Source organism: Gossypium hirsutum, chromosome A07, assembly GCF_007990345.1.
Source record: "Gossypium hirsutum isolate 1008001.06 chromosome A07, Gossypium_hirsutum_v2.1, whole genome shotgun sequence".
Lineage (NCBI taxonomy): Eukaryota > Viridiplantae > Streptophyta > Magnoliopsida > Malvales > Malvaceae > Gossypium > Gossypium hirsutum.
In genome coordinates, this window is record NC_053430.1 from 93,265,083 (window position 1) to 93,291,010 (window position 25,928).

Sequence of the window (25,928 nt, forward strand, 5' to 3'; positions counted from 1 at the left end):
AGTAAAATTGTTTCACTTTTATTCAAAAGTACTTTTAAAAAGGAATACTAAACTGGTCTTTGATCACTTGATCCTTTGAATCGCTAGTAATGGATATTAATGTTTGGATATTTTACTTTACTTTTTTGGATTATAGATGTAGATGGATGAATAGAGTGATTGAGTGTAGTGAGATGTGTTTAGCTTACTTTCTATCTTACACTATAGTATTTAATCTTATTGTTATTTTCATATTAATAACAGGTAAACACACTGCACATCTAAATTCCCTTATAAAAAATTAAAATACAAATATCCAATCAATATTTTTCTCCGGATGAGAATAATCACTTTATTATTTCTTTTCTTTTATCTTTTGCCTTTTTAAAGTGTGTATCAGAAAAGCAGTGTTCTGTCCCACGCTAGAGTCTCCAATACACTTATCGATAAGCAAAACCCAACCCTTGGACTCTCTATAAATCATCCTATAAATCATCCTTATTAACCCCTCTCACCTTCTTCAGCTGTTGTTGGTTACTGATTAAAAAGAATCCAATCTTTCTCTGCTGATTACTAAAATGGGCCTTCTTCCTCTCTACTTCTTCTTTCTTTTCCTTTCCGTTTCGAGTAAGCTCAATCCTGAAAACCCAGAAATATGATCATTTTTACTTTTTTTTTTTTGGTTTTAATGTATCTTCCTTTATTGTCTTTCAGGTGGGGAGTTCTCAAGTCAAGTGGGAGTAAACTACGGTCAGCTGGGGAACAATCTGCCATCTCCGAAGCAATCGGTTAAGCTAATCCAATCTCTGAGAGCCAAACGCGTCAAAATCTACGATGCAAATCACGACATCCTTAATGCTCTCAAAGGTACAAACCTTCAAGTCTGCATCATGGTCCCCAACGAGATCATAAACAACATCTCCACCAGTCAAAAGCTAGCTGATTCCTGGGTCAAAACCAACGTCGTCCCTTTTTACTCCACAACCAAAATTCGGTACCTCCTTGTCGGCAATGAAGTCATCAGCGGTTCCCCTAAAGATATCTGGCCCAACATCGTGCCGGCCATGCGTAAAATAAAGAAATCGTTAAAAGCCCATGGCCTCGACAAAATCAAAGTCAGTACCTCGATGGCAATGGATGTCTTGGAATCTTCGTTTCCGCCATCCAACGGCACTTTCCGATCCGACATCGCCGATTCGATTGTTAGACCGCTGTTACAGTTTTTACACCGGACCAAATCTTTCTACTTCCTTGATGTTTACCCTTATTTCGCTTGGGTCATGGACCCCAAAAACATTAACCTCGATTACGCACTCTTCGAGTCCCGAACTATCAAATACACCGACCCGGTTTCCAATTTAACCTACACTAATTTGTTCGACCAAATGGTTGACTCGGTTGTTTTCGCAATGAAAAGACTCGGGTACCCGGATATTAGGATCTGGATTGCGGAAACAGGTTGGCCAAATGCCGGCGATATCGATCAAATCGGAGCCAACATTTACAATGCCGCTACTTACAACCGAAATGTTGTAAAAAAGCTAACAGCTAAACCCCCGATTGGCACGCCGGCACGACCCGGATGGGTTATCCCCTCTCTAATATTTGCTCTGTATAATGAGAACCAGAAACCGGGTCCGGGAACTGAGCGGCATTTCGGGTTGTTGTATCCTAACGGGACAAACATATACGGGATCGATTTGACTGGGAAGACTCCGGATTCGTGTTTCGAGCCGTTGCCGAGGCCAGATAATAACGAGCCGTATAAGGGGAAGATTTGGTGCGTGGCGGCTAAAGGTGTTAACGAGACTGCGCTTAGTTCAGCATTGTCATACGCGTGTTCGCAGGGGAATAAGACTTGTGACCCGATTCAACCCGGAAAGAAATGCTTCAAACCGGATTCATTGTTTTGGCACGCGAGCTACGCGTTTAGTTCTTATTGGTCACAATACAGGAAGACTGGCGCCACCTGTTATTTTAACGGCTTGGCTACTCAGACGGCTAAAGATCCAAGTAAGTGTATCTTTTTCTTGATCATGATTACTTAATTTGACTGTAAATATAATTTATATAATTACATTTTTGTTTAATTTTCTTTTCAGGTTTTGGTCACTGTAAGTTTCCAAGTGTTACTCTTTGATGAATACCCAATCACAAATTGAATCGAATTTTATTTATTTGTAGTAAGACAGACCTAAAAATTATTCTAAAGTTAGTAAAAAATTTTAAATATTGTATAAGGGGTGATTACGATTTCTTCAAATTGTATGATCTCATTCATTAAATGAATTAATAAATTTATTATAATTTTATCTTGCTATTTTAGTCATTCATTAATGTACTTCAAACGGTGCTTTACTTTTTGGGGTAATTTCAAAACACATCCTTGAACTATGAAATTTATTTATGCCGTAATTAATAAGATTAGCTAGTTTCGATGAGATGCCATAACATGGGTCCTGCTGCCAACGGCTAGATAATAAAGAGGGTCGTAATTTCGAGGATCTGCTTTTTCTGGTTACTACATCTTTTTAAACCTTTTTTGGTAGCTTTTAGGCTTTTAGGGTTTAGGCTCTCTTTTTTTTCCCCACTGGAGCTGTACTTGTCGTTGTAGCAGTAAGTGCCATGCTTTTATTCCCTCTTTGAAACTGGCTTATTAATCTAGCCATGTCCGATTATTAGTGATAAGTTCAGGTTCGACCTCGTTTGGTAATTCAAAGCTTCGTACTCTATTTTTCTTTTGCTACAGTGACGAAAAGAGAACATAAGGATAATTGCAACCTACCATAGGGATCAACACTTACAAAGTTTACTAGGCTAGTGTCCCATCGCTATCATCAGACCATTGTACATTAGGCTCTTCATTTGTTGGATGTAGTTCCAAATTAGCTTAACTTTTCAATGGACTGCTATTCTCTTGTCCTCCACGATGTATCCAATGCAATGCCTCCTTCAATCAAACTGGTGCGAAGATAAAAAATAATTTTATAAGCGAAATTAAATTATAATTTTTAATATTTTATACTTTTATAATTTTTAAAATATTAAATTAATTTTTTATTATTTTTAAAGAAATTAAAATATAATTTTATTTTTACTAAATTAAAATTTTAAAATTTTTAAAAGATTTAGGTTTTGTTTGTTTCACTGAAAATAACTTTCAAAAAATGATTTACTTTTTTGGAAAAGTTAATATTTTCTAGTATTTGGATGAATCTGTATAAAATATTTTCTATTGTTTGCTAGGTTTCTTAAAAATATTTTATAAAAGTTGTTTTCAATTAAACAAACATACATTTGAGATTTTTTATTTTTTACATTGTTTAATTGAATTTATTTTTATCTATAATTTTATATTTTACATTGTTTTTGCATATATTAAAAATATGATATTAAATTCAGATTCATTACAACGTCATTTTTTAATTACATGACTACTAAGTGAATATTTTTTATTTAAAAATGTGACATCAAAAAAATTGACAAAAAAAATTAACGATATCAACAATTGGACTTGGTTTTCAAATTTAAAAAGTAAAAGGACTAAATTCTTGAAAATAAAAGTACAAAGACTAAATTACAAATCTGTGAAGTGTACAAAGACTTATAACATATTTTAACATTTACACTACAAAATATTTATTATTAATATATTTATAATTGTAATAAATATTTATTATTAAAATATTAATATTGAATTTTTTAATAATTTGTGAATAATATTATTTAAAATTATTATTTTTAAAATTTACTATTAAAATAAAATTGAAATATTAAATAATTTATTAAAATAATAAATTATACTTATTATACTAATAATTTATTATATGACTAAATATAAATAATTAAATATGTATGTTTAATAATATTAAAAAATATAATATTTTAAATATTTTTAAAAATATAAATAAAATTTATTATCAATATAATAATGTTAAGCTTGAGTTAAGTTAATTTTTATATAAAAATAAAATTATCTATAGATGAGTTCTTTTCTAGAAAATAACTTACACTTTTTAAAAGGACAAGTCATTTTACAGGAAAAATAACTTATTTTACTTTGAGATGTAAGTCATTTTCTGTTGACCAAACTATTTTCTGTGAAACAAACACATGAAAATACAAAAAAAACTTTTTATATGTAAATAAACGGACCCTTAAATGAATTTTTTTATTTATTTTAAGCGTCAGTAATTCTGCCAGCCACATAGCTATGCTACTGAATCAAACTATCCACTATCAATTTTATCTCTCAAATGAATGTGGCAAATGAAAAGAATGAACCAAAAAGTAGATCAAGGAAAATAAATTAAGGGGAAATTAACTATTGAGTCCCATTAGAATTTTAGCTGATGAGATGAGAAATCAGTGAAACTACTATATATATATATAAAGAGTTTTAATATATTATTATTATTATATTATATTATATAATATAGGATAAATTATCTAGATCATCATTTTAAGATTAGCATATTTTTATTTTGATCACTTAAAATTTTTTTTTATCAATTTTAACACGATCATTAAAAACTGTTATTGTTTTAATTACACCTCCATTAAAAATCAAATGGAATACTGACCATGCTGTCATGTGTATATATTTTTACACATATAATTAAATTTCGAAAAAAATTAAACCATTTAGCATAAAACGATATCGTTTCAACACCCGAATTCAAATGATTTAGGGTTTGTTTAGTAGTACTAAAAAAAATACTTTTTGCTCAAAAAGTACTTTTGAAAGAAAAACAGTACTAAACAAATTATTTTTTACTGAAATTTTTAGCTTTTTAAAATCACTTCTAAAAGAAAATAAAAAAAAAACTAAAAGTTTTAGCTTTTTTTCTCTCAAATCGCAAAAGTACTTTTGGTGTTTAATTACTTTTTCACTCCTCTAATAACATAGTACTTTCTTTTTTTTCTTGGTGTTTAATTACAAATGTGTTAAAATTATTAATTAAAAATAATTTTTTTAAATAATACAATATCTAAATACAAATATTTAAAATATAATTTACGTATTCTAATTAAATTTTATAAATAATTAATATTTATTACTTAAAAATATTTAAAATTTATATTTCATATATTAAAATATTAACAAATTATAATAATTTTTTATATTCTTATTAAAATATAATAATATTAACTATTTTAAATATTATTTAAATGTATATTTATTACTTTATAATAATATGTTTAAAATAAATATTTTATTTTTCAAAAAATAAGTAACGCTAAAAACTCAAATCTTAGATGTCTAAATTAGCCCTAATTTAATTCTCCTACTTCACCTTCACAGCTTGGCCACCCAGTTTCTGCAACGACCACCGGGATAATCGTGTGCGACATCACTGCCCTGGTTGTTACACTGCATTCTCATCATATCAAATAGGTTGAAATACCTAACCCCAATGACCAAACCATCTCAGAAGTTAAAAGTTGGAATAAAGCAAAGCCAAGAGGGATCTTGATATTGGGTCGAAATAGATTGTAAGGGTAGAGATTGATCAAGAATGAGGAATTTGTTTGGTCCAAGAACTGCAGTAAGGGTAAGGTCGTTGGTGGGAAAGCGGTAGTGTTTGTGAAGAATAAATAGAAAGTGGTGGAGATTGGAATTGTGTCAATACCCAGTTCTGATAAAGGTTCATTATTGTTGGCATCAAGAAAGGGGAAAAGTTCTTCTATGTGGAGGAATAGCCGATGAGGGTGGTTTTAGGAGGGTAGAAATGAAAAACATGACGGTGAAGCTTGTGGAGAGCGAGGGAAAGGTTGTCAACGGGAGAGGTTTTTCTTGAATAAATTTTACAAATATTCTACCTTTCTAGCTTTTTATTTAGGCCCTGATCTAACCTTGTTACAAGTTTACAAACATCGAAGTCGGCTAATGCCAAGTTCTCCTACCTGATCTGATCTTATGGAAATGAAATAATTAACTTCACAAGTCAAAACTATGGTTCAAGATAAATTATAACTTACAGTCATTTGGACCATTATTACTGATAACAGCCCAAAACCCATCAAGAATCCCTTCCTTCTCAGCAACAATTCTAGAAGCATAAAGAAGTTGACCTGGTATCTCATAATGCCTTTGTTTAAATTAAAACCAGGTCTGGCGGAGTGAAGGATGGAAAGGGGAAGGAAAGGAAAAAAAAGGAAAAGGAGGGGATTGAAACAATGTTGTTTCATAATTTAATTTAAACAATGTACACACATGGCAGTACAGCCAGCATTTCGTTTGGTTTTTAACGGACGAGTGACTAGAGGTGAGCATGGGCTGGGCCAGGTCGGGCTCAATCAAAAATACAGGCCCGTTTATTAGGCTCGGCGCTTTTTTAAACGGGCCAAAAATACCTTATCTAAGGCTCAACCCATTTTTAAACGGGCCTTATTTTTTTTGTTCAAGCCCATTTTTCAGACTTATTTTTTTGCCTAAACCCTCCTACATTTTGAGTGGGCTTTCGGGCCAGGCCGAGTGGCTCGACCCATGATCAGCTCTAGGAGTGACCAAAACAGGAACACTTCAATTTTAGAGTGATTATATGGGTAGTTTACCCTACAATATATTACATAGATAAGTTTACATATATAACATATTACTATTATATTATTATGTGTACGGTTAGAAAAGGATTTTTAAAAAATTTGGATAATTTTTCGATTTGTGCGTGTCATCCTTGCCACAGAGCATTGAGCGGGGCAAGTGCTCGTATGTTTGGCGTTGTCTTTCCAATGTATGGTCAAATGTTCTTGCTAGCGTTTATTGGTCTCTTAGAAATGGTCAATTTGTGAACTTCTAAAATGATGTCTGGGTTGTTGATGCTGGCCCTCTCAAGCTCTCTTATTTAGGTTCAGCTGTATTGGATAAATCGATTTAAGTTTGTGATATGGTACAATACCCCTTACCTGACCCGATTGTCTAGTCCCCGCTACAATATGTCATATCCGTTACCGGAGCAATTACTGTCAAATATACCATAAATAAATCAGTCAAACATTAAAAAATGTCATAAACACATTCTCATTATGATACGTAATTAAATCTGAGCCTTAAGAAAGCTCTTTGGTTGACCCAAGTATGAAATAGAACTAAATTGTAAAGTTTTAAAATTTCAAGACCGATGTCATGACGTCAAAAAACAAAGATTGTCATGTCACGACATTAGACCATTCAACATCACATACTGTCGGTCGACGTTGCAATGAGAAATATTGCTTGTCAAGACGTGTACTTTATTTTTGATAAAATTTGAGTCATTTGGTACCTATTTCATGTCAACCTTTCAAATTCTAAGTTCGGTGCATAATTGCACAACTTACTTGCATAAAAAACATACTAAAATACATTTTAAATATTACATTTAACCATTTTCCAATCAACCAATCCAATATACCATAATTTGGCACCAAATCATATTAATTCAACTTATACAAATTCAACCATACATTTAATTATTCAATATCATCATTTTACCATACCATTTCACATTCAAATTTTTCATTCAAGTGTTATATTTATAGATGATCACATTACCAAAATAGACACTTATATATATACATATATATGAACATCAGCCTTCTCAGAATCAAACATTATCAATGTTCAAATCAAAGTTACCATTCTCAAGTTAACAAAAGTATAATACCTATATACATGCCACATAATTGGACTTTAGTACGTTTGGAAGACTACCAAATCAATGACGAGATAGTGTGGGTTTCTCGTCGATTCGCTAGACATGTTCCACAAGTCAACAATCTAGCTGTAAGAAAAGAGAAAACAACAGGGTAAGCATTTTGAAACCCTCTACTATCAATAATTACTAGAATTTTTCACCAGTTTCAAAATTCATACATTTTAGTTCCTATGTTAAAAAATTAACAATTAAACTTTACAAACTAATTAGTAATAATTTCATTAAGAACTCATCAATGAAAACTTTTAAAATTTTAACAATTTTATAAATTAGTATATGAGTTAGCTAATTCAAGCTCCCATGACATAAAAAACATAAATATTAAAAAAAAATTAAACTCACCAAATCAATTGCGGAATAACTTTAAGCTTCAACAATGGCTTTCTAGGTTTTCTTTGATGGTTTCGGTTGAAGAATAAAAGAAAAATAAAGATAACAATTAGTTTAAAAATTCTTTTATATCTTGATTATAAAATTAATTAATCTTAAATAATTAACTAAAGCTTAACTAACTCATCTTAATCAAAATTAACAAAGTTAGTGAATTGAAATCAACATCCACTGCCATTTGGCACTTTAAAATTGGACCAATTGCTCAATTGGTCCTTTGGATATTTAAAAATTTATAACAATACAATTTTACAATTTAATCTTTATACCTTACTTAGCTATTAATTTGACAAAATCTAGGGACTAAACTTTAATATTCTAAATCCGTGTTTCCGTGTAACTACAAGTAGGAAATGGGAGTGTTACCTTATCAGAATTTGTAATTGATTGCGACTATCTTGCCTCCTTTACAGGAAGCTGGAGAGAACAGGGTTGCTTGGCGCTGGTCCACTGCAGGTATGTTTTCGACTGCGAGAACGTATGAATGGTCACGATAGTTGGATAGTTTAGGGAATGGGGTTGACTTGCGTTTGGTTTGGCGTTGTAATACTGCCCAATGGGTTTGGGTTTTCTTGTGGTTATTGTGGCATAATGGGGGTACTCACAAATGAAGTGCGAGTAAGATGGAGTATGGCCTCATCGGCTTACTTTGCTCGGTGCGGAAGGGCGGTGGAATTATGCAGTTCACGCGAGAGGGGTTTGATGTTCTATTCTTCCTTCTCATTTGCATAATTCCTTCTTTGCACACTTGTGTGGTTCATGGTTTTGTGGTAAATTGCAAAATGTGATTGTTGTTGCATTGCTTGATAGTGAGCTGGCGCCTATGGAAGAGCCGAAATGTGTTTGCTTTTACGGGTGTAAGTAGCAGCAGCGCGGAGATAGTTTCGTCGAGTCTTGGGTGGGCGAGATGTTTACTGCAGGGGCGAAGCAGGGACCGGGCTATCAGTTGTGCCAGCAGCTATCAGCGTTTGTCTGTTGGAGGAGTCTTCCAGGACGGCTGGCAGCTTGGATTTGCGATGAACATAGGGGCTGTTTCATTTTTTCAATTAGAGGCAAGGGCCTTGTATGGGGCATTTTTTATAACTAAATGAATTTTATAATTACTATTTAGTCAAAATTAAAATTTTAAAAATAAAAAATAAATAAACTAAAATAATTAAATTAAATTTATAACCCACGCATAATATAATGATTTAATGGTGAAATCTTAAAGAGGGTAAAAATCTTACTTTACAAAAAACAAAGTTGGACTTAGAAAGTCTATTTTGTTTCATCATTCATTGTTGACAGTAAAAAGATGAGGAAAATGAATATATGCTACCACTATCAGGGTATAATTCATTCGGGGAAAAATATGTCATTCTTTGACCACGACTGGACAACGTTCAGGTATGGGCGCAGTTTTTGTTTGAAACTTCTGGCTCGTGATTAAAAAAATTTTCTTCACAAATTTATCATAATTAAATACCTTTATATGTATTTATTAGGGATGAGTAAATTTTTTAATTGAATCAGTTTGAATTTTCTTTCAAATTTTAAGTTTGAATCGAATTAAGTTTTCGAATTTGAATAATTCAAATAAGCTAGATACTAAACAATATTATTTTAAAATTAAAATTTATATAATTATTTAGTTTTAGTAAAACTACGTCGTTTCAATTTTTTTTCCTCCTAAACCATTTTATTTTATCGTCCGTTCATCCCACTATTTTCCCTCAAATAAAAAAAATTCAAAATCCTGAAATCGATTATCAAACCCCACAAATCAAAGTCTCTAAATCAATTATCAAACCCCGCAAATAGGCAAATACTGATGTTTGATAGAATAAACTCCATTCTTCAATTTTCATCGGGCCTTTCCAGGAATGGGAAGCATTGTAAAAGAATGGATCTGTTTTTTTGTGGTGACTTACGCAGGTACTTTAGGGCACGCTTAGTTGGGTGAATGGAATAAGACTGTAATGGAATAGATATATAATGAAATATAGTTGTAATGGAATAAAACTGTAATCAGTAATTTAATTGTTTAGTTCAATGGAATAGAATAGAGTTGTAATAGCATTCTTGCGTTTGGTTGAATGGAATGAATGCTGTAATAACATAAGAAAAAAAGACTTAAATGACCAAATTACTTTTAATAGAATTTTTTTTTGTTAAATTATTATTGTTATTGTTATTAAATTTTAATAAAATTATTACTAAATATAATTTAATAAAAATAATGATACAATTTAATAACATTCTTAATATAATTATTTTTAAAATATAAATTAATAAAAATCATAATATATAATATTAGAAAAATAATATATAACTTATTTTATTATTGTGTTGAATAAGGGAGAAATGGCTAAGCCATTCATGTGAACCAAATAAGGCCTTAATTTCATTCACCTCAACTGTTAACTCCCTTTATCAAGTCTCCTAGCCCTCACCCTCACGATGTCGTTATTGGAAATAATACTACTACAAAATAAACTCGTTAACACTAACAGAAAAAAAAAATTTATGCGTTTAAATCATCCATGTGCAAAGTTTTTCAACGGTTACCATTTAATTTGGTCAAATATAGAAAGAATCCTAAAAATTGTTGAGAGTTTAAGGACAAATCCTTAATGATGCATTACTCTAAGGTACTTAAAATGAACAATACATTCGTGCTGCTTAAGGATCATAATAGATTTAGATATTTACATATATTCGATTTTTTTATGAATTTAAATATTCTATTAATAATTTAATTAATGCAAATTCAAATTCCAATAATTATATTTAATGTGAATAATAAATATATTTAAATTTTAATAATAAAATTATAAATTCTCGTTTAAAATTTTAAAATATAATAGTTCTCAAAATTACACATGAACTCTGGTCTAATGCTATACATGAATTTTAATTTGTTGCAATTATACACATAAAATTTTAGTTGTGCTTAAAATTGTTACTACAAGTCCTTGTACCATATCATAAAGTTCATTTTAGTCCTTATACTATTACAATGAACAATTTAGTCTCTGTATATTACAATGAACAATTGTTGAATAAACCATTCACCATGTAAAGCTTTGCAGAGTAAAATTATTTTTCTAACTACGTTAACAAAATTTTGATGTCTATCTCTCTTTACCTTATTCTCCTATTGCTTTCTTTAAACTATCTTGCATCAAATTGTGTTTAAACATCATTCTAGACATTGCGTTAGGATAAGGTGCAAACTTGTTTGTTTCGTAAATATATACACGAAACTTTAATTTTGATTCATTTGTATATATTTAAGGGAATAAATACATCAATTTATTTTTATATTAGATATATATATAATTATTTGTATTGTAATAATGATGTTATATAGATAATTGTGTTAGTAATTTACGAAAAAATGAATTAAATTAATATTTTACATGTAAGAATATGTAAAATCAAAGTTCATATATAATATTACATATTAAATTTGACATAATATCTAAAATTACTCATAGTCCCTCTCCAATCCATAAATATGAGGATAATATACTTCAATGTACTTGAATCTATATCTTTCTGCATTGACAATAATATCTATACCAATCAAATTAACACCCGATTAGCACATTTTGAATTTTTTTCTATTATAAATAGAAGGTTATCCGAGTACTGGACGTGTGTAAAGGCCGCACCCTAGATTTCTTGGCACCTTACTAATGCGTAAATTATAAATGTATGAAATTATTTTTTATTACAAAATTAACCTCACGAAGGAAGAATTACTTTAATTTTTTAAAAAAATTACCACTATTTTAATCTCGGTACAAAATTATTACTTTTTAATATTTACAATACATAAATTAAAAATATATAAAATAAATCTCGAACATTCCTACCTACCCCCACAATTAAATATAATTTTTTTTATAAAAAATATATAATAAATGATGATATTTAGAGTATTGGTGAAGGAAAAGGCAGAAAAAGTTAATTCCTATATTAAACAAAAAAAAAAGTAAAAAAAGAAGAAGAAGAGGTGGCATAGGAAATAGGGTCATTATCAAAAGAAGAATCCATGACGATGGGAAATTATTGATTATTCATATCATCATAACAGTAATTACATTTATTCTTATTCTTATCTTCACCACTTTCCAGTTCATGATGGCCATTCTTAATAAAATAACACATAATTAATTAATTAATTAATCAAATGCCAGAAGGTTCCAATTTCAAACATTTTGGCAATCAACATTGGCAGCTCATTATAATAAAAATAAAGAACAACCAAAATATCAAACAGCCTTGGACTGTACTCTATACCTTTCTTAAATCATAATAGACTAAATATATTTTAAAATATCTCCATCATTTTTTTTTTAATTTTGTTTTGTTTGATTAAATTGTTTGAAAATTTTAAATTAATTCACATGTTTGAATTTTTTTCATATTAAAAAAATGTGAAAAATGATTAAGTAGGTAAGAGTTTAAAATTTAACTTTAGTTGAAAATAGGTTTAAAAAAAAAAGTTTTGTTTGGCAATTAGTTGATAGTTGATTGCCGATTATGGTGGTTGATTTGACTAGTTGATAGTTGATTTCCGATTATGGTGGTTGATTTGACTAACTCATTCTATTAACTGTTTATTTAAAAGTATTTGGTAAAACTTAACTGAGAGCTGAAAGTTGATATGTGTAAAATTACAAATAAATGCATGACACATTTTATTGATAGTTTTTATTGGGTAGAATTATTGAAATGAAACACTATTATCTAGGAATTAAAATATTTATTATGGAAATTAATTAGTGAATATTTTTGAAATTTACAAATATTAGCCACGTGGAAATTAATAAATATTAATAGTGTATCAATATAATTGTAAACTATATTATTAGTGATAATTATTTCATGTTCTTAGCATGTAAATTAGTGATAATTATGTCACGCTTTGAATAAATTTATCAAGTAGCATATTTCAATTAATATAAACTTGCATCAAAAATCATTTTACACAAGTAAATTGAAAATAAATTAAGAGTATATAAATATTGAAGAATAAATGGGTTCGATTGAAAATTTCTCGTGGCAATTGATTTTTGTAGATTCATGGTGGAATTTTTTTTTTTTGAAATTTACTTTAGAATTTGGAGGTGAACGCGAAAATGAGGGCAACCCTATTAGGTTTGAGAGTATGTGGCAAAATGAGTAATTTTTGAACAATCATGGTTAAATATGTCATTCCATATATCTTATTTCCAATCATCTGTTGAAAAAGTTACCCATCTCAATTTTTTTTGAGGTTTTAACTCAATAAACTCTTACAATCTTCCATTTATGCCCAAACCAGTTAAAAAAACTTGAAACTCTGTTTATCAAATAACCGTTTATAATAAAAAATATTTAAATGTACTTAAAAATCATAAACTTTTATTGAGATGCATAAAAAATAAATAATTTAAAGTAAAAATATTAAACCTCGTAAAAAATGTTAATTTAAACAATAAAAATAATGGATAATAAGAAAATTAGAATTCATATTGTGGCATAAGGGACCTATGCATGGGACACGCACAAAATAATAATACTACTAATAATAAAAGGATGAACCAACTTGCAACTTGCCCATTTATGTATTCAAAGCAAGCGGCCGCCATACCTGGAATCGTAGTATTTTGACTTTTTAATTAAAGAACAGCTGCACACAGGATTGAATTTAACTCACCATTTCTTTCAAGTAAATAACAATAAATTTTTTTTTTTACATTACAAGGTTGAAAAATATTTTTAAAAATTACAGTAAAAAAATATTGTGAAAAAAATAGTTTATTAATTTATTATATTTTTTTATTTCACAATTAATCTTAAAAAATTACCATGTATTTTTTGAAAATATTTTTTTAATATTATACTGTACTCTTATAAGACACTTATCAACTCCGTGGCTCTGTTTGTGGACTTAAAATTTTTTTTTTCAATGTATCAAGTATTTTCTCTTTAATATAATGATATATAAAATATAAATTTTATATATCTTTTAAATAATATAAATAAAAATATTTTGATAATTTTTGCTTCCAAAAATAAAATTAAAAAAAAATCTGATCTCGACTTTTACGTTAGGTAAAAAAAGGTCAAATTTTTACCCTTAAAATTTGAAACTCAAATCACAATGGAAAAAGGCCTAACAGTTTTAACCATTTATTCTATTAATTAAATTCACAATGATAATTTAATTTAAGAAATAAATTATGAAGAAAATTACATTGACTATATTTTGTTTGCGTGGACTAATAAAATTCAATGTTTCTAGAGGCATCACATTGGTTTGACATATACACGCATTTCAATTGGACATAAACATATTCATATTTGCATTACTTTACTATAAATTCCAAGTATCTGACGCCAAATTATATCATCCTCTTCCTCACCTATTAATCTTCAGTTTTTGCCTTCCCACCACCTTTCACTTTTCATTTCCTCTAAGATAAGGAATAAAATGGCGACGAATATGATGCGAGCCGTTCAATACAGTAAATATAACGGAGGAGCCGCTGATCTCAAGGTTATATTCTTGCTCTTATGTTTTTTTTTTTTTTTTTTACTTTTTCATGCTTAAGATGGAGATTTAATTAAATTTTGTTTAATTTAGTCCTTAATCTTATTGGCTTTTATGGATATAAGGGTGAAGAAGGGGGGGGGGGGTTAGAATGAGCTAATTAAATTAGGACAGTAGATTTAATTCTGAGAAAACCATAATTTGCGGGAAAATAAGTAAGTAGCAAATCCTACCACCGTATCATTGGGTAAAATCTTACACGTGTCTGCCTCTGCGGCTCAGCGTCACCGTCATCGGCGGTGCTCGTCGTCACCATCGTGAAACTTTATATGTCTGGCGCTTTTTTTCTTCTTTTCATTCTTTCTTTGAGTTTTTTTTAAAAAAAAAAATTACAAGTGAAATCGAAATGTCCAGGATTTTGGTTGTTTATTAAATGTTAAGTTTGATTTTTGAGTTAAGAGTGGATAGCCAAATGGATTATTATCCTTATATTGAAATGATAGTTACACAGTGTTTAAACCCTGTAATCTCATCCCAATATAATTTGGAGATAAAATTTAATTATTCTTCAACTCATCAATTGAATCCTTATATGGAATTTTGTGGGTGTTGCAGCATGTTGAAGTTCCGATTCCCAGTCCAAAAAAGGAAGAAGTTTTGATCAAAGTAGAGGCAGCTAGTATTAACCCAATCGACTGGAAAATACAGGAGGGGGTAGCGCGCCCATTTTTACCTCGCAAATTCCCCCACATTCCTGGTACTTTTACTTTTCTCTAGATGGTTCAGCCCAATGGTGGATTTAAAGCATCAAAACTTTTCTTTCTTGTACTAGTTTGAATACTTGTTTTCAATCATTAGCTAAAGAACATCTGGTGGAGCAGGTACCGATGTAGCAGGAGAAATCGTACAAGTTGGATCAGGTGTCCAGAGTTTCAAAGTCGGGGATAAAGTTGTTGCCGTACTTGGTGTAAGTACTCATTCTTATTCTTGGGTTGTTGCATACTTGCATGTGGGAAACATATGTATGGTTGATGTTACACTCGACAAGTTCGTTGGTTCAAGTTTTACTACAACCAAGCCATAAGATTCTTGTTCGCCATTATTATTCATCTCCTTGTTTTAAATGCTATCTAGCATCATTTATGTCCTTTTTCGTGCCAATTTCTTATTATATGAATGTATTTTGCAATCATAGAATGGAGGTGCACTAGCTGAATATGCTGTGGCTAAGGCAGGCTCCACAGTTCCAAGGCCTCCAGAGGTATCAGCCCCTGAAGGTGCAGCTTTGCCAATTGCTGGCCTCGCAGCTCACCAGTCACTCACCCAGCTTGCTGGGCTCAAACTTGATGGAACTGGCCCGCAAGTAAACGTATTGGTTACAGCAGCTTCAGGTGGTGTAGGTCAATATGCAGTGCAACTCCTAAAGCTTGCAAATGCACACATTACAGCCACTTGTGGGGCTCGTAATATGGATTTAGTCAGGAGCCTGGGGGCTGATGAGGTTCTTGACTACAAAACTCCTGATGGGGTGGCTCTCAAAAGCCCTTCTGGTCGCAAATACGATGTAATCATCCACTGTGCACACAACATTCCTTGGTCTACCTTTTCGGCTAACTTGACTCCAAAAGGAAAGGTAGTAGATACCACTCCTGGTTTCGGTACTTTGATGAGTGTTGCTGCGAAAAAGATTTCATGCTCAAAGAAGCAACTCATACCCTTGTTTACCTCACCTAAGAAAGAGAATCTCGATTTTCTTGTTAATTTGGTGAGAGATGGAAAGCTTAAGCCAAAAATCGATTCGAAGCATCCTCTAAGTAAGGCCGAAGATGCTTGGGCTAAGAGCATTGATGGCCATGCCACTGGCAAGATTCTTGTGGAGCCCTAGTTTATGAAGATAACTTGATGCATACATTAAATTTATACTTTTTCTGTGATTGGGGTTGCTTATGAGTTATTTGTATATTCACAAGTGCTCTGTAATTTGAAGAATACAAATGTTGGTGTGTGAGTTCTTTTTTTGTTGGCAATTTAAAGTGTGCTAACTGTAATGTTATTCAAAACTCTGTTTTGTTATAAAATTTAAAATTTAAAATTTAAAATTCAAAATTCAAAATTTTTTGTTTAATGCCATGGAAAATTAGATTTTGTTTTTGAAATATTGAACCAACCATTTCATTTCAAGAACACATTTTGCTCACTATTGAATATTGAAGGGAGTGAACAATTACTCACCATTTCATTTCACGAACACAATTTGCTCACTATTTCATTATCAAATGGACCGATGGTGAATATTTGCTCTACATTTTCTTTCAAAATTTCTTTCAAATCTTTAAATATTTTTTTAAGCTTTTGATTCTTATCAATCAGTCTTGAAAAGTTTATTTCTAGCAAAATTTTTTATGTTTTTAAGATCAAAATACAATTTTCCATTTTTTTTTCAATTTTTTGTAAGAATATGAGATCGATTTCTTGATTGTTCTTGACTTTGATTTCTGAAAAATTCAACTAGGCAATGATGATTTAACTTAATTTAATGATTTTCTATCCATGTAAATTAATTTCTAATGATTTTCTCATTTTTAAAGCTATGCTCATGTTGATTGGATTAGAGAGAGTCGAGATTTCTTGTTGTTTTTGGGTTAGATTTACATTGCTAATGAGTTTTTAATTTTATTAGGATGCTAGGAATTAGACTTGATTGGAGATTGAACATAGTTCTTAGAAGTTGTCTTTAACGAGTGCTTAAAAGAATGAGAAGAGAAATTGATTTTTCAATAGAGAATTCGATGTTTTTAGGTTAGTTTTAAGTTCTTAAATATGAATATAATGTTAGATTTGAGTTACGGTAAGTTTTAATTTGAATCATTGAAAGTGGGCATTGAAGTGAGAAAGTGTACTGCTAAATCACATTGCATGATTTTGTTGGAAGTTAAAGGTTTTGATTGTTGTGATTTGTTGTTCTAACTTGGTTTATTATGTCGATATTGGCTTTAAAGTAAAAGATGTTGGTGAGAGATCAAAGGCGAAATGAAGGAAAATATCACCGAAGCTCAAGTGGTTTCAGTTTGTGCAACTCGATCTTCAAATTTATCTTTGTTAGAATTGAGTAACCCGAATCCTTATTAAAATAAAAGACAGTGATAAAATAAAATAAAAGTAAAACCATATAAAACTACACTTCTTTTATTTTATTTTAGAATAATATTTTTTTAACCTTATTACGTTTCATCTATTTGATATTGATTAGAATAAGGTGTTTCAACCTTACTACACCCCTTCTATTAGAATATGGTTTTACAAGCTTATAAATAGACAGTCTACTCCTCTTGTAATAATTCGAATTCGACATAGTGAATTATCTTCTCCTCTGTCCGTAATTTTTTTCCCAAAAAGGTTTCCACGTAAAAATCTGTATATTTCTTTATTTTTCTCTATTTTTTCTTTACGATACATTGTCATTATCGACGACATTCTATTTTTTTTACAATATTAATCTTGTGTTATAATCTAAATTGAGTTGATGGAATATGATTTTTACCGAGATAATTTTGATTTAATGTCATGATTACAAGTCGAATTGAAAGTAAGCACGAAATGTGATATTGATGTTTTACAAATGCCTATGGAATGTCAAATTTCATTGCATCTAATTAAATACAAACCCTTTCAATTTTTCTTTCAAATTGACTCCCAAATTTTTCGTACACATTTCACTTCCTTCCAAAATTTACTATTTATTTTATCATGCAAGTATCTATTTTTTTTTTCATTCTTTGTAACATGCTAACTTTTTTTTATTAATTAACCTTTATAGGATGCTTTGTGCACATTAGTTTCGAGTTTTGATCCCCGGTACGTGATATTTTAAGTTTGAACCAATTAATATTTGTTGATGTGATGGAAATGATGGTGCAAAGGCAATGTCCTATTAGTACTTCGAATTTGTGTTGCAATATCTTGTTAATATCAAAACAAAACTTCACAAACAAAATCCAATTATCCATAGGATCATCTACAATTCGAATTACATTAAACCAAAAAAGAAAAAGAAATCGAACAAAACACAATGCTCAAATATATTACATCTAACACAACATATGACGAAAAAAGCAACTCACACACCAAGATTTGTATTGTTCAAAATACAGAGTACTTGTGAATATACGAATGACTCATAAGCAACCCCACTCATTGAAAAAGTATAAAATTACTGTATGCATCGAGTAATCTTCATAAACTAGGGCTCCACAAGAATCTTGCCCGTAGCATGGCCTTCAATGCTCTTGGCCCAAGCATTTTCTGCCTTACTTAGAGGATGCTTTGAATCGATTATTGGCCTAAGCTTTCCTGCTTTCACCAACTTAACAAGAAAATCGAGGTTCTCTTTCTTGGGTGAGGTGAACAAGGGTAAGAGTTGCTTCTTCGAGCATTTAATCTTTTTCGCAGCAACACTCATCAAAGTACCGAAACCAGGGGTGGTATTTACTACCTTTCCTTTCGGAGTCAAGTTAGCCGAAAAGGTAGACCAAGGAATGTTGTGTGCGCAGTGGATGATCACATCGTATTTGCGACCAGAGGGGCTCTTGAGAGCCACCCCATCAGGAGTTTTGTAGTCAAGAACCTCATCAGCCCCCAAGCTCCTGACTAAATCCATATTACGAGCCCCACAAGTGGCTGTAATGTGTGCATTTGCAAGCTTTAGGAGTTGAACTGCATATTGACCTACACCACCTGAAGCAGCGGTAACCAGAACATTTACTTGTGGGCCGCTTCCATCAAGTTTGAGACCAGCAAGCTGGGTGAGTGACTGGTGAGCTGCAAGGCCAGCAATTGGCAAAGCTGCAGCTTCAGGGGCTGATACCTCTGGAGGCCTTGGAACTGTGGAACCTTCCTTAGCCACAGCATATTCAGCTAGTGCACCTCCATTCTGTGATTGCAAAATAGATTCATAAAATAGGAGATTGGCACAACAAAGGACATAAATGATGCTAGATAACATAAAAAACAAGGATATGAATGAAAACGGAGAAAAAGAATCTATGGCCTGCTTGTTGTAAAACTTCAACCAACGAACTTGTCGAGTGTAACATCAAACATACATATGTTCCTCACATGCAAGTATGCAACAAACCCAAGAATAAGAATGAGTGCTTACACCAAGTACGGCAACAACTTTATCCCCGACTTTGAAACTCTGGACACCTGATCCAACTTGTACGATTTCTCCTGCTACATCAGTACCTGCTCCACCAAATGTTCTTTAGCTAATGATCGTACAAGAAAGAAAAGTTTCGATGCTTTAAATCCACTAAAGCATTGAAAACTGATGCAAAATAAACCATTGGGCTAAACCATCTAGAGAAAAGTAAAAAGTACCAGGAATGTGGGGGAATTTGCGAGGTAAAAATGGGCGCGCTACCCCCTCTTGTATTTTCCAGTCGATTGGGTTAATACTAGCTGCCTCTACTTTGATCAGAACTTCAGCCTTTTTTGGACTGGGAATCGGAACTTCAGCATGCTGCAACACCCATAAATTTCATATTCGTTATAAGATTACGTCACCATCCATTTTTTTTTCAAGCTTATTCAAAAAAAAGACAAATGTTGGAAATGATTTTGCAGAAAGAAAAAGAGAGAGAGAGAGAGTTGACTTAGCTGTCACAATCGTTTAATTCATAATAATTTGGCTCAATGTTAAATCTACGGTACTAATTTAATAAACTTGATTAAGGACTAAACAAAACAAAAATTTAATTAAATCTCCATCTTATGCATGAAAAAAAACTAGAAATTTCTTTTTATCCTTACTTTTTAACTCGAAACAACACTACTGAGGAAATAAAAACATAAACAGCAAGAATATTACCTTGAGATCAGCAACTCCTCCGTTATATTTACTGTATTGAACAGCACGCATCAGATTGTTGGCCATTGTCTTTCTTTTTCTAAGAGAATAAAAACCGAAAGCTCCTTTTTAAAGTTTGTGGGAAGGCAAAAAAACTCAAGATTAGAATGTGAGACGGAGGAGGAGGGAAGGATTGGATGGAATATTTTGGTGTCAGATACTTTGAATTTATAGTAAAGTAATGCAGACATGGAATGGTTCCTTCCGATCAAAGCGAGATCATTGAATGGGTATAGGTGTGAACTGTGAAACCGATGTGATGTTCTAGAAGCATTAGAGTTTTTTTTATTATTCTTTTAATTCAAAGTCATAATTTTTTTTATTAAATTGATTGGAGAATGTGTATACTGTATGGAAGTTTCCATAATATGTTTGTTGAATGGGAATGCTTTTTCATTTTGCTTAAACATTTAACACAGCCTGAAAACAATTAATTTACGAAAATAAAATATGAGATTTTAAAATAATTAATTGGTTTTTATTAAAAATATTATATTATATTAATTATATAAGTTAAATAATAATTATATATATTTATATTAATTCATTAAAATTAAATTCATTATTTAAAACTTAATTTTTATTTTACCCAACTAAATAATTCAATTTAAAATTTAAAAATTTAAAAATTAAATTAAATTAAATTAAATATTTATTTTTTTGTTTTTGTTTTTTAATATAAATATTTTTAATATGGTAGAAAACTTTTATTTTAATATAATTATTTTTTTTTACATTCAAAATTGTTGCATAATTAAAAACTTAAAAAAAAAAAATTCTCCAAGCCGTTTGCTTCTTATATTTTGTTTTGCCTTGTTGTGGTGTCAACATCCGAACTGGTTATCGCCTACATTTTTATCCCTTCCATCAACCATTTCTTTCTTTCTTTTTCTCATTCACTCCACATGTTTTCTCGCTTTTCAGTTTGTAGATTTACTTTGTGGCTATATTTGCTGTTTGTCATTTGTTAAAACTTCATCGGCCACAAGTAGTTTTTCTAGAAAAATAGATGGCTCTTTGTCAGCTTCTTAACCTGTTTCTATTTTGATCTATTTTTGTTTTTAGAGTATTTTAGAATAATAAATGATTTCACAAGTCGATTTAGACCTGTGTTGTCTTAAGGTTTTTTTTATTGTTTAGTAAGTCATCAGGTTTAGAAGTTTTTGTTTGCTCTTATAGCACATTTTTTAGTCTTTCTTATGCATGTAATATTCCTTTTGCAAGTGATTTTAAGGATGATTCTGTTACTATCCTTTCTAGTTTGACGAATGCTTGATTCTTCTATCGATTTTTGCTCACCACATTAGACCATCCGAGGCTGATTTTTTTATCATATTAAGTGCTTGCAATCACTTCAAAACTGTCATGCTTGAGTTGTAACAAAGTCAATTGCAACGTGTCATAATGTTCTATTGATGTTAAGGCTAAAGCCTTTATTGTGTTAATGGAGCTTGTCCTTCATCATCTACGACGAATGTTATTATTTTTTTATTGAATGAATTAATAAATTTATCTTATATGATTTTTTACTTAAAAAATATTTTAAAATAAAAAATAATCTAAAAATTTAGATATGAACGAACAGAATCAACTCATGAACACCTCTGTAACGAAAACGAAAAAGAAAACAAGTTGGAAGTTGCCAAATTATAAAATTAAAAAGGAATGGCGGCCAGAGATGGAATGGTAGATATTAATTATATTTGGAACCCAATTTAAACACGTGATAAAGAATGGAATCCAATTGTTTATGTAAAAATGAAAAAGCATTTTCATTCAACAAATATAGTATCGAAACTTTGACATAAAAAAAATTCAACTGCTTCTAGAGCATCAGATTCGGTTTCGCAATTCACACCTACACACGCATTACAATCGGGAACACCCATTCCATGTCTGGATTGCTTCACTATAAATTCGAACTATCAAACGCCAACATACATCATCCCACAATCCTATCCAATCCTTCCCTCCTTCACTTTCTCTGATCTTCTTTCTTTGCCTTCGCCACAAACTTGCAAAAAGAGCTTCGCTTTTCATTTTTTTCTTACGAAAAACAAAAAAAGAAATGGCTAATAATTTGATGCGGGCCGTTCAATACAGTAAATATGGCGGAGGAGCCGATGATTTGAAGGTGAATAATTTGAGTTTGTTTCCATGTTCTTGCAACCTTAACTTTTACAGTTTGCTTCTCTCCATTTTTGATGAACTTGAAAAAAGAAATTGTTGGTCACCTGATTTCATAACGAGTGTGAACTTTGTGGGTGTTGCAGCATGTTGAAGTTCTGATTCCCAGTGCAAAAAAGGATGAAGTTCTGATCAAATTAGAGGCAGCTAGTATTAACCCAATCGACTGGAAAATACAGGAAGGGGTAGCCCGCCCATTTTTACCTCGCAAATTCCCCCACATTCCTGGTACTTTTTACTTTTCCCATGCCTGTTTCAGTCGCATGCATTGCATTCTGAGCTTCACTTGTTTAGTATCATCTGGGTGGTTCAGCCCAATAATCTGATTTGCATCAGTTTTCATTTGTGGATTTAAAGCATCCAAGCTTTTCTTCTTCTTCTTCTTCTTCTTTCTTTTTTTTAAATTTTGATTGCTTGTGTTCAATCATTGGCTAAACAACATTTGGTGGAGCAGGCACCGATGTAGCTGGAGAAATCGTACAAGTTGGATCAGGAGTCCAAAGTTTCAAAGTTGGGGATAAAGTTGTTGCCGTACTTGGTGTAAGTACTCATTCTTCTTGGGTTTGATGCGTACTTGCATGTAGGAACATATGTATGTTTGATGTTACACTGGACAATTGGTTCAAGCTATCCAACAACCAGGCTATAGATTTTTCCTCTTATTCATGTCCTTGTTTTTATGTCTTTTGTCATGCCAATCTCTTATTACATAAATCTATTTTGCAATCGCAGAATGGAGGTGCACTAGCTGAATATGCTGTGGCTAAGGAAGGTTCCACAGTTCCAAGGCCTCCTGAAGTATCAGCCCCTGAAGCTGCAGCTTTGCCAATTGCTGGCCTCGCAGCTCACCAGTCACTCACCCAGCTTGCTGGGCTCAAACTCGATGGAACCGGTCCGCAAGTAAATGTCCTTGTTACCGCTGCTTCAGGTGGTGTAGGTCAATATGCGGTTCAACTCGCAAAGCTTGCAAATGCACATGTGACAGCCACTTGTGGGGCTCGTAATATGGATTAGTCAGGAGCTTGGGGCTGATGAGGTTCTTGACTACAAAACTCCTGATGGGTGGCTCTCAGGAGCCCTTCTGGTCGCAAATACGATGTAATCATCCACTGCGCACACAACATTCCTTGGTCTACCTTTGAGGCTAACTTGACTTCAAAAGGAAAGGTAGTAAATACCACTCCTGGTTTCTGTACTGTGATGAGTGCTGCTGCGAAAACGATTAAAGAAGAAGCAACTCATACCCTTGTTTACCTCACCTAAGAAAGAGAACCTTGATTTTCTTGTTAATTTGGTGAAAGCAAGAAAGCTTAAGCCAATAATCGATTCAAAGCATCCTCTAAGTAAGGCTGAAGTGGCTTGGGCCAAGAGCATTGATGGCCATGCCACTGGCAAGATTCTTGTGGAGCCCTAGTTTATGAAGATTAGTTGATGCATACACTAATTTTATAATTTTTCAGTGAGTTGGGTTGCTTATGAGCCATCTGTATATGTTGGTATGTGAGGAGTTTTTTTTCAACTATGTTGTGTGTGATGTAATGTTATTGAGCATTGTGTCTTGTTATGAAATTTATTTATTTATTTTTTGCTTTATGTAATTTGAATTAAAGATGATACTATGGATAATTAGACACTTTGTTTATGAAGTAATGTTTTATGATTAATGTTTAAATAATTACACCAATAGCAACAGTTTCATACAATTCTTTTTTTAAAAATTATTATCAGTGCAAAGCAAAATTTTATGAGCAAAGTTAAGATAATAACACGTATGATTTTACTTATTTTTAAATATAATTCAAGCCAAACTTAAATTGTTGATTTTTTTTTCTTTCCATTAGCAATATATATGATAATAATCTATATCTTTATTCTCAAAATGTTTTTATTTATTTTTAATTTTAAATTATCTTATTGCTCACATATTTTAAGGTTTAAATGGATAATTTAGTCTATCCTTAACACTTTTTTTACTGATGAGGTCAAGTGTATTTTTGTCTAAAAGTTTTTAATTAAATTTATTGAGGTAAGTATGTGAGCAGTGACATATGTATGCAGTGCTATATGCACCAAGACAGACAATATATCTTTCATTTTTTGTGTTAGCAATTTTTTGGAACAAAATCATTGGGTTATAAGTCTCGCTAATATTGTGGAAGTATGATATTCAATTAACGAGGAATGATCCTTTTGAAGCAACATTACTTGATAAATGGATTGGATTGAGTAAAGCAATCGAATCCCTTGAAATAAGAAGTTTGGATTAGTACTAAATTGAAGACTTATCTCCAATGATTTTACATTATCTTGGACTTTATTAGTATATTGTGTATGCTATTTTAGTTGTAGTCTTTTAAGGGAATTGAATGTAATTGAACTAGTCTATTAGTAAGTATTGAACTCTTATATATTTAAAGAGACTTATCAAAATCCAGTTTTTGGGCACAACAATAATTTGTAATCTCAAATGATAGCGATAGGATTTGCAGTCATTGTGGAAATTCCATTTTCCTTACAATTAATATCTTACTCACAAGGGGCAGAAGTTGCAAAATCTCATAATTTACAATCAATTCATTCAATATTTCCTTTTTTAGATGACAAATTCTCACATTTAAATTATGTGTTAGAGACACTAATACCTCATCCCATCCATCTAGAAATCTTAGTTCAAGCCCTTCGCTACTAGGTAAAAGATGCTTCTTCTTTACATTTATTATGGTTCTCTCTCTACGAGTATTGTAATTTGAAGAGTTTTATTACTTCAAAGAAATCTATTTCGATTTTGACTCCAAGATTATTCTTGTTCCTATATAATTCTCATACATGTGAATGCGAATCCATTTTCATTTATCTCCGTAATCAATCTTCTCATTTATGATCAACATCTTCTGGAGTCTTTCCAAAGCATACGACTTTTTGGATGCAGATGATGATATCTATATAGATGGATTCGTATAATTCTTATATATAATGTACAATGAAGTACCACATGAGTGAATATATAAGATCCAAATTTGTCGAACCACTCATGTTATAATCTTCTACATCATAGGTCTTCCCGTTTCGTCATCTGGCTTATGTCTTCATGTAGGTATAGGTTTTATATTGAAAGTATTTAGCACTTATTTCTTCATTAAAGAACATTAATAGTGTAAACAAGTTTATTGTTTAGTTTATAACCTCTTGAAAATTTAGAAGTGAGTGATATAAATTTTTAGGTACAAAAGTAAAG

The 25,928-nt window shown here is 31.3% G+C and overlaps 3 protein-coding genes, 1 long non-coding RNA gene and 1 pseudogene across 4 annotated transcripts; 3 read left to right on the forward strand and 2 right to left on the reverse strand.

The window, feature by feature from the left end:
* The first annotated feature begins 323 nt into the window (after positions 1–323).
* LOC121231833 (probable glucan endo-1,3-beta-glucosidase A6) lies at positions 324–2,297 on the forward strand. The gene is made up of 3 exons (XM_041116655.1): positions 324–606; positions 694–1,992; positions 2,082–2,297. The coding sequence occupies exons 1-3, from the start codon at positions 558–560 to the stop codon at positions 2,117–2,119; spliced, it is 1,386 nt and encodes a 461-aa protein (XP_040972589.1). The 5' UTR covers positions 324–557; the 3' UTR covers positions 2,120–2,297.
* Positions 2,298–5,149: 2,852 nt separating this feature from the next.
* Positions 5,150–9,126, reverse strand: LOC121231835 (uncharacterized). Its single transcript, XR_005929918.1, has 3 exons — positions 8,436–9,126; positions 7,629–7,745; positions 5,150–6,945 (listed from the first exon to the last, which is right to left on the reverse strand). It is a non-coding gene; the product is annotated as an uncharacterized lncRNA (long non-coding RNA).
* Positions 9,127–14,363: 5,237 nt separating this feature from the next.
* Positions 14,364–16,658, forward strand: LOC107955390 (chloroplast envelope quinone oxidoreductase homolog). The gene is made up of 4 exons (XM_016891168.2): positions 14,364–14,604; positions 15,214–15,355; positions 15,480–15,565; positions 15,794–16,658. Exons 1-4 carry the CDS (start codon positions 14,539–14,541, stop codon positions 16,481–16,483), a joined length of 984 nt encoding a protein of 327 aa, XP_016746657.1. The 5' UTR covers positions 14,364–14,538; the 3' UTR covers positions 16,484–16,658.
* A 1,921-nt stretch (positions 16,659–18,579) lies between these two features.
* Positions 18,580–20,707, reverse strand: LOC107955391 (chloroplast envelope quinone oxidoreductase homolog). Its single transcript, XM_016891169.2, has 4 exons — positions 20,468–20,707; positions 19,978–20,119; positions 19,757–19,842; positions 18,580–19,528 (listed from the first exon to the last, which is right to left on the reverse strand). Exons 1-4 carry the CDS (start codon positions 20,531–20,533, stop codon positions 18,839–18,841), a joined length of 984 nt encoding a protein of 327 aa, XP_016746658.1. The 5' UTR covers positions 20,534–20,707; the 3' UTR covers positions 18,580–18,838.
* Positions 20,708–22,429: 1,722 nt separating this feature from the next.
* On the forward strand, positions 22,430–24,343 carry LOC107955393 (chloroplast envelope quinone oxidoreductase homolog; annotated as a pseudogene).
* Positions 24,344–25,928: the final 1,585 nt, after the last annotated feature.